Source organism: Lactuca serriola, chromosome 6 (genome assembly GCF_051521515.1).
Source record: "Lactuca serriola cultivar US96UC23 chromosome 6, Lser_US96UC23_V15, whole genome shotgun sequence".
Lineage (NCBI taxonomy): Eukaryota > Viridiplantae > Streptophyta > Magnoliopsida > Asterales > Asteraceae > Lactuca > Lactuca serriola.
In genome coordinates, this window is record NC_136413.1 from 58,377,401 (window position 1) to 58,386,136 (window position 8,736).

Below are 8,736 nucleotides of genomic sequence, written 5' to 3' on the forward strand. Positions count from 1 at the left end.
AGAATAGTATGATACTCCACGGGAGACATGTGTTAGCCAAGCCCATCTATAGGGATAACCAGAAGAAAATCTTGAGCATGTGGTGCACGTAAGCACTGAAAAACCGCTTTCTGCCGAGCCGTCATGTCGAAATGCATTTCCATATATTGGATAATTTTACAAAAAAATGGCACTCGCCAGTGTATTCTGCGATTTAGGGGGGGCGGTGTCTTTAGTAGTAAAATTGTTAAGGTCAAAATCTGGAAGCTTGTTGCGAAGGGATGCCAAGGCACACTCATAATCAGAATCCATACCATGTATACCGCTATCCCGTAAGATATGGTCTTACAATACCCAAGATTGGGCCCGTGAGGCAACAAAAGCATAGGAGGTAGCCTCTACTGCCGAGTATAAACCCAAACCCCCAAACCTAATGGGTAAGGAAGCAATTCGCCATTGTATGTCACCAAATAAAGGGCCCCCACAAACCACAATGTCCTCAATTGCTCCGCTCAATCCATTGTCAAAGAATATTGCCGCCTCTTCCATGTGAACGGGTTGGCACGTCCTCAGCCCAAAGAAAAGCTTAGCAATACCCATACAAGACTGAAGAAGAAGGATCTCACTCTGGGGGTTAGACAATTGTGGAAGAAGGCACATCAAATTCACAGCGTTTTCGGCTCTCTTTATGGCTAGACTGCGAATGAAACTAGCATCTCTACTAACAGCTCCCCCAAGAAGTTTCACCCCCAAAGGCGGCCTCCCAATGTCTGCCGGAAATAGCCCCTCCCGTAACTTCCTACCATCACACGAGGGCCAAAAGAGCTCGGTTTTCTTGATATTCAGCTGAAGGCCCAATTTTGGGCCAGTCACCATAATGATGTCCAAAGCTTTGGCCACCTCCTCCGAATCTCCGATAAGTGTGCCATCATCCAAGTACCAGGCATGGAGAAGAAGCTTGCAATTGTCTCTAATCTTATGCAAGAACGGGTGCAACACAATGGCAAAGAGAAGTGGTCCCAAGGGGTCTCCTTATTGAACCCCAGTAGAAGACCTGATATGTGTGTTGCCTAGATATAACCTTGCTGCTTGACCATATAGGAATTCGACCCACAAAGAAATAGATGGACACCTCAATCTGACCTCATGAAGTAATGCGGATCTGTCTACAAGGTTAAAGGCATTAGAGAAGTCTACGGTAAGCATGGAGAGAGATTTGTCATCGTGGCGCTCACTCAACAACCTATTGGCGCTATGTTAAATGGCCTCAGCGCCACCCGACACCCCGACTCCGAACTGAAAATCATTGAGATATTTGGCCATTTCTTTACCAACCCCTTTCATGGCCAACTTGGAAACCAAACGTCTCCATATAGTACCTACTGCAATAGGTTGTATTCCCTTGTCAGGTTTTAAGAGCGACGTGAGAGGAGCAGAGGCAACAAATTCTGCCAAGCTCGAAGGGCATCTCCCTCCTAGCCATAGATTAACCACAGAAGTAATAGCACGCAGGAGGTCTTTGGCTATAGTCGAACCTTCTCCACAAAGGGCATCTGAAATGTATTGAGCTCTCAACCCGTCCCTCCCACACGAGGTGCCTTTAGGGAAGGATTTAATTCCCCCAACGACATTGTCAACATCCACTACCAGGGGAGGTTCTGAAAATATGGTGTTGGGCATGGAAGGCGGTGGCTTGTACGGATGCTTATCCTCCAATTCCTTCGTGGTATCACCCCCAAATGGAGCAACTCCCGAAGAACATAAAACTTTCACTGCTGCTATAAAATGTCCATTGGCAACCTTACGAAGACATTGTCTGGCATTGGTGCTGGCCGGTGTTCTTTTCTCCCGAATGTACTCTTCTTTTTTATCTTGTTGCTCCAGTCTTGCATTGTCAACTAAGTTTTTAACTAGCTTGGCGATACCGCCTTCAGTCCCCCAAGTAGCTAAAGCGCTCAAGATATTACGATGTTGCAAAGACTTCCTGTTCCCAGACCTACTTTCTTGCCTATTCTTGGGTCTGAACACATGAAGAGTACACCTAGGAAGAATTAACCGAATTTCAATTCAACATAAATAAGCGCAAAGTTTTTATTTAACAATTAAATAATTTTAAGAAAATTTATTACTTATTTATCTTATAATATTAAGATGGTGTTTATGATTGCTTATTAACTCTAAACGTCATTTTGAACAAAAATATTTATTGACTTATAATGGTGGCAAAAATAGTTTTTAAAAGAGTGTTTGAATTAACTTTTGTGGTTGTAAAAATTAATAAGTCAACATGTTTTTTAAAAAGTGTTTGGTTTAGTTTATACATATAAAAATGACCAAAAATATTAGATGAGTTACGAGTAAGCTAAATAAAGGGTATTGTGGTAATTAAAAATCAAAAAGGTAAAAATAGTTTTAAAATGTGAGAGTGATACGTACTGTTTAACTTTTTTTTGAAGGTAATGCAAAAGCTGTTTTGGTGTAATTTTGGATTTTCAAACCTATTATTATTATTATTTTTTATAACGAATGAATTATATTGAACTAGCAAGAAGCTAGAAAAAAACACAATTACATCAACATAGAAGCTAAAACAAGGTTATGAAGCCACCCAATCAAACCTAACTTAGCTTTGCTATATCTATTAAAAAAAGACTTATCAACGACATCATCAAATAAAAAAGACTTATTTGGGATAGTCGTTCCAAAGATGATGGAATTTCGAAAATTCCAAATGCACCAAAACGTTGTCAAAATAACCGCATAAAACACCTTTTGTTGCCAACCCCCCCCCCCCCCCCAAAGTGACACCATCCGACAACGAGAGTAACAACGGAACAGACAACTGATCAAGAAGACGTAACCCTCATCAAATAACAATATGGCTCCAAAATATCAATCAAATCAAAGCAACTAGTATAAAGATGATCAATAGTCTCCAATGCACAAGAGCAATCTATGCACATAATCGACATAACCATAATACCTTTGGAATATAATCTCTCTCTCTCTCTCTCTCTCTCTCTGTTTGTCTCGTAGGAATACTGTGAAGCTGCACTCTCTAGATGAGAATATTGAGCTTAATGGGAACCCAATTATTCCATCTAGTAACCACAACTCTCGAAGTAATCAACCCACTATTAACAGAAAATAGAGTCGAAGAGACTGAGAAAATATCAGAAATATCAAGAGTCCACCCAATCTATCGGGAACCGAACGAACCTGAATACCGTGCATCAACTGAGTCTACTCAATACCTCCCCTAGGCAATCGTCTAAAACAGACCATATCCCAACCAATTGCAATACGATCTCTAACAATGGACGTACAATGATTATTGAAAGCGAGCACTCTATGGAATGAAACAACAAGAAGAGTATCACCTATCCAAATATCTTGCCAAAAAGAAGTGTACACCCCATCCCCTATCCTAATAGGATAGAGAGCATGAAAACCAAAACCTTTATCTTTGAGATTGGCTAACATCCGTGTAATACCATTCCAGGGGCCTAAGCAAATTTTCCTGAGGATCAAGGGAGAAGAGTGATCATCTAACCCATATAATACTTTGACCACCCTGGCCCACAAACAAATCTGGGTAATGAAAGAACCTTCACCGTCATTGAAGAAGTAAACCCCTATTATAAGCAAAAAGACTACCAACTCTCAAACCTCCATCATCTCTAGAAGCAAGAACTCTATCCCACCGAACTCAATGCATACGAAGACCATCCAAATCAGTTCCCCAAAAGAAAGAATCTCTCAACCTCTCCAAATAATTCATCACCGTGAGCGGAATTGGAAAGATGGACATCAAATAACTATCAATGGATCCCAAAACTGACTTAACCAGAGTAAGCCGCCCACCAAAAAAAACATTTTTCTTTCCATCCCGCCAATCTACTCCTGAAGCGATCCATAATAGGGGACCAAAAGTCTACACTAGTCATATTCTGACAACCTGACACACCAAATGAACAAAATGGAGGGTACCCGATACACACCCCATACGGTTTTACTTATTGGATTTTGAAAAAAACAATAAGTGAATAATTTGTTTTGAACAAACAATCTGAAACACCTCCTGAATAATTTGTTATATATATACTATGCTATCAATAGCGCGCTATAGCATTGCTATAGCGACGCTATAACTTTTTGCGGTGTTACCGAACCGTTATTTTGAAATAGCGTTAAAGAATAGCGGTGACGCTATTAGCGGTGCTATAACTTTTTGCGGTGTTACCGAACCGTTATTTTGAAATAGCGTTAAAGAATAGCGGTGACGCTATTAGCGGCGCTATTGACCGCTATTTTCTGCAAACCTCATCGGCGCTATAACGACGTTACACCTGCTTTTACAATTTCGTACATATTGGGCTACTTTGATAAAGAAAAAAAACGATTGTGTGTTATTTCAATATTAAATATTTATTTTTTGTCTTAATATGTCAAAATAATAAATATAATTAATTACAAAACTACAAAGAATTAAATGACAACTTCATGTTTTCATCTGTTTTAGTACTTAGAAACCACAAACGACTTCAGTTGCGATGACATTTTGACACTTTTTAATTTCCATATTATTATATTAGAATATTATATATAGATTATGTTATGTTTTTATACATATTTTTTATGATATTAATTCTATATAGTATTAATAATCTAATATATAAATTTTGTATCAATATATAATATAAATTATACATAATATTAAAAACCCGCTATATCACTGCTATACCACCGCGATAATCGCGATTTCAAATAGCGGCATGTGACCGCTATTAAATTTACGACCGCGATAAGTTCATGTTCATTTGAGACCATTCTCATTTTTGAGACCGTGAGACCAAATCTAAAAATAATTTTAAAATGCAAAATAAATGAAAAAATCTAAAAAAAAAAAAAATTTTTAAATATTATTTTCGGAACTTGAATTAACTAAAAAAAATAGAAAAAAAATTCCATTTTTTTTTGAAAAATACATGAAATATTCTAATAGAATATTACACTGTACATATTCTAAAAAATAATTTTAAAATGCAAAATAAATGGAAAAATCCAAATATTCTTTTTTTAAATATTATTTTCGGAACTTGAATTAACTAAAAAGAATAAAAAAAATAATATAAAATAAAAAAAATAAAAAAATACGTCTCACGGTGTCACAAAATTAGGCCGTCTCACATGAACGTAACGCTATATATATATATATATATATATATATATATATATATATATATATATATATATATATATATTTATAATTATCGGTTACCTTTTTAGTTATCAACTAATTTTTCAGTTATTTTATCAAATATAGTTTATAAATATTTTAATTGTAACGCTTTTAAATTAAATATTGAGAATAAATACAAATAATAATCTTTTGTTATATAATTGAACACTACATAAATGGAGAAAAACCATTAATTTTGTCAAAACATAGATATACAAGACTTTGTTATATAATTGAACACTACATAAATACCGAAAAATCATTAATTTTTTCGAGACATACATATATAAAACTTATGATTATAATTTTATGACCTTTCACATGGTTACATTTCATATATTTGGATTTTTTTAGATTCTATACACCTAATGGCATCACCTAATAGAATCTTTCTTGTATCACGTATATAAATTATAAAAAAAATATTTTAACAAACGAAACAAATTTGTACCAAAAGTCTCACCTAATATCATTTTTATTGTTGATTTTTCTTTCACCACCTTTTTTGAACAAAATTCATTCATGAACCCAAATCCCCACCAAACTTTTAATGCACAGATTAAAAAAAGAAATTTTCCTTTAATATTTTTTCTAAAAAAACCTTGTTAGCAAATTTCTTACTTTCTCATATAACTATAGTATTCTAATTTTAAACTGACTGATCCTCGGATTTTCTTATTATTTTTCTGAATATTTATTTGGTTTTAAAGCATTTCTAAAAGTAATAAAATGACTATTGGTGACGTCATAATGTTAAAAAAATAGCAAAATATAGAGGGGGTAGGTATGAGCTTGACCCTTTCAGGTCTTCTCTACTCGTTTCCTTTTCCCCAATATAAAAACCCCAATCTCCTCTTTCTTTCATCAGCTTGGCAGTTATCTTCCACCAAGCTTCATAACCCCCTCACCACCGGTGAAAACTTCCGAACAAAAACAACGAAAAAACGTGAAATCTACAACGCCGGAGAAAGATGCAGTCGTTAGCTCCATCTTCAACAATTAGTATCAAGTCGATAATGCGGACGCCGTCGCCGCTACCTAACCCCCACCGGCTCGCTTTCACCATCCAATCCGCCGCAAGCCGTTTTGATTCCGCTTCAAATACGACTAATCCAGCAGTATCCGCGGCGGCTCCAGTGCCGGTGCCGGTGCCGTCTACCAACAACTTTACGTCCGGTGGAGTTGGTAAGAGCCGCACCGATTGGCAGAGCTCGTGTGCTATCCTTGCGAGTAAGGTTGTGTCGCAGCAGCAGAACACCGAGAAGACAGGCGGTGCTGATAACATCACCGTCGTGAACGGGCATAAGACTCTAGATCTGGTACCTATTGATAATCTACCTAAACCGTTAACTATCACCGACCTTTCGCCGGCGCCGATGCACGGTGCGCAGATTCGCGTTGCTTATCAAGGTGTTCCTGGCGCGTATAGTGAGGCGGCGGCGGGAAAGGCTTATCCACAGTGTGAGGCTATTCCTTGTGACCAATTTGAGGTCGCATTTCAAGCTGTAGAGCTTTGGATTGCAGATCGTGCTGTTTTACCTGTTGAAAACTCTCTCGGTGGTAGCATACATCGGAATTACGATCTCCTCCTCCGCCACCGTCTTCACATAGTCGGTGAAGTCCAACTCCCGGTCCACCACTGTCTCCTAGCGTTACCAGGTGTCCGGAAAGAATACATCAACCGTGTTATCAGCCATCCACAAGCTTTAGCTCAGTGCGAGTTAACTCTCACCAAACTCGGCTTAAACGTAACTCGCGAAGCCGTCGACGACACCGCCGGAGCCGCCGAATTCGTCGCAGCAAACAACCTCCGTGACACAGCAGCAATCGCATCAGCACGCGCCGCCGACCTCTACAATCTCAACATCCTCGCCGACGGAATCCAAGACGATTCAAGCAACATCACACGATTCGTGATGCTTGCACGCGAACCCATCATCCCTCGCAACGATCGGCCATTCAAAACAAGCATCGTTTTCGCTCACGACAAAGGAACATCAGTCCTCTTCAAAGTCTTATCAGCCTTCGCTTTCAGAAACATTAGCTTGACTAAAATCGAAAGCAGACCTCACAGGAACCGGCCGATTAGACTCGTCGACGATGCAAACGTCGGAACAGCGAAGCATTTTGAATACATGTTTTATGTTGATTTCGAAGCTTCAATGGCAGACGTAAGAGCTCAAAACGCGCTTGCTGAGGTTCAGGAATTCACATCTTTCTTGAGGGTGTTGGGTAGTTACCCCATGGACATGACCCCATGGTCTCCTTCTAGGGATGACTAAGTGGATTTATGACGTCATTATGTATATTTTTCTGTTTTTGTGATTTCAGGGTTTTGATATTTATTTCATAAATACAACCTTCAAATTTATGGTTCATTATTTTACTTGTAACAATGTGAATACAAAGTTACCCAAAACCTTGCGTAATAATTTAGGATAATAAATTTAATCAAAACTTTTGTCTTTTAACAATAAATAATAATTATGTGCTTTTAAGTCTATGAAATATAATTTGAAAGTTGCGTTTTGTCACTAAAGTTGGTCAAATAAATGTCTCCTTCACCAACCGCTATACCACTATATAATTGATTTGACAAATGCACCTTTGTTTTTGTACCTATTGAGTTTGAAGTTTCGTGTAACATTTTAGATGTGTTACATTTGGATGAGATTTGTTTTTATGTAAACTAGACAGTGAATTTATGTTTAGTGATCTATCTATCTTACATGAGAATATTACGAGTTATGGATTAATTATCACGTGGAATGTGTGATTTTGGATTTTTGACATCATTCGACATCGACATGACTTTGTTATACTAGTTAGAAAGATTGTATTAAATTAATTGTAATATACTAAGGTCAAAACTACAAAAATGATTTTCTATTATTTGTTTGAAATTTATAATTTTTGTTCCAAAATTTTGGTCCAAAATAGAATTTTTATCATAGTTTTGACTCATAAATTTTCAAAAATCTTAAAATACGGATTTACCCAATTTAATTTGTTTTGTCTTTAATTACTTCAATCTTTGGAAATTAAAAATTAAAAAAAAAAAAACATTATCCATCATTTAACGTCCTATTTCTTTATTTCGAAATATGGTTAATAAATAATCGAATTATTATATAGTTAAAGGTTAAATTTTATATGTTTGATAAATGAAATAATTAAATGAAAGACATTGTATATTGTATAGATGTAAAGGGTTTAAAATAATAATAATACTAACAACAACAATAATATATGAAATATTAGTTCAGGGGTATGAATTGTAAACCCCAAAAATCATTTTTGATTAAATAAAGCGACTTAGGTAGAGCTTGTAAACTTGCCAAACCCGATGGAACATTTATGTCAAAACAACAAAGTTGCTGTCTTGCTTAGGAGGCAACGATGTAGGTGAGATCTCCTGACGTTTACCTACTTTACACCAATAAATCCCGAGTGTTTTCGAAAGCTACAATCCTTACTTCCTAAGTACATGTAACATGCCGACTCCCATGTATAAT

General features: G+C 36.8%; 1 protein-coding gene across 1 annotated transcript; it reads left to right on the forward strand.

Moving 5' to 3' along the window:
• Positions 1-6,065: 6,065 nt before the first annotated feature.
• LOC145058577 (arogenate dehydratase 1-like) lies at positions 6,066-7,599 on the forward strand. The gene has a single exon (XM_079006464.1). It carries the CDS (start codon positions 6,193-6,195, stop codon positions 7,501-7,503), a length of 1,311 nt encoding a protein of 436 aa, XP_078862590.1. The 5' UTR covers positions 6,066-6,192; the 3' UTR covers positions 7,504-7,599.
• Positions 7,600-8,736: the final 1,137 nt, after the last annotated feature.

Excerpts from the sequence above, each read along its gene's own strand:
- LOC145058577 (XM_079006464.1), top strand. The coding sequence starts at position 6,193 with ATGCAGTCGTTAGCTCCATCTTCAACAATTAGTATCAAGTCGATAATG.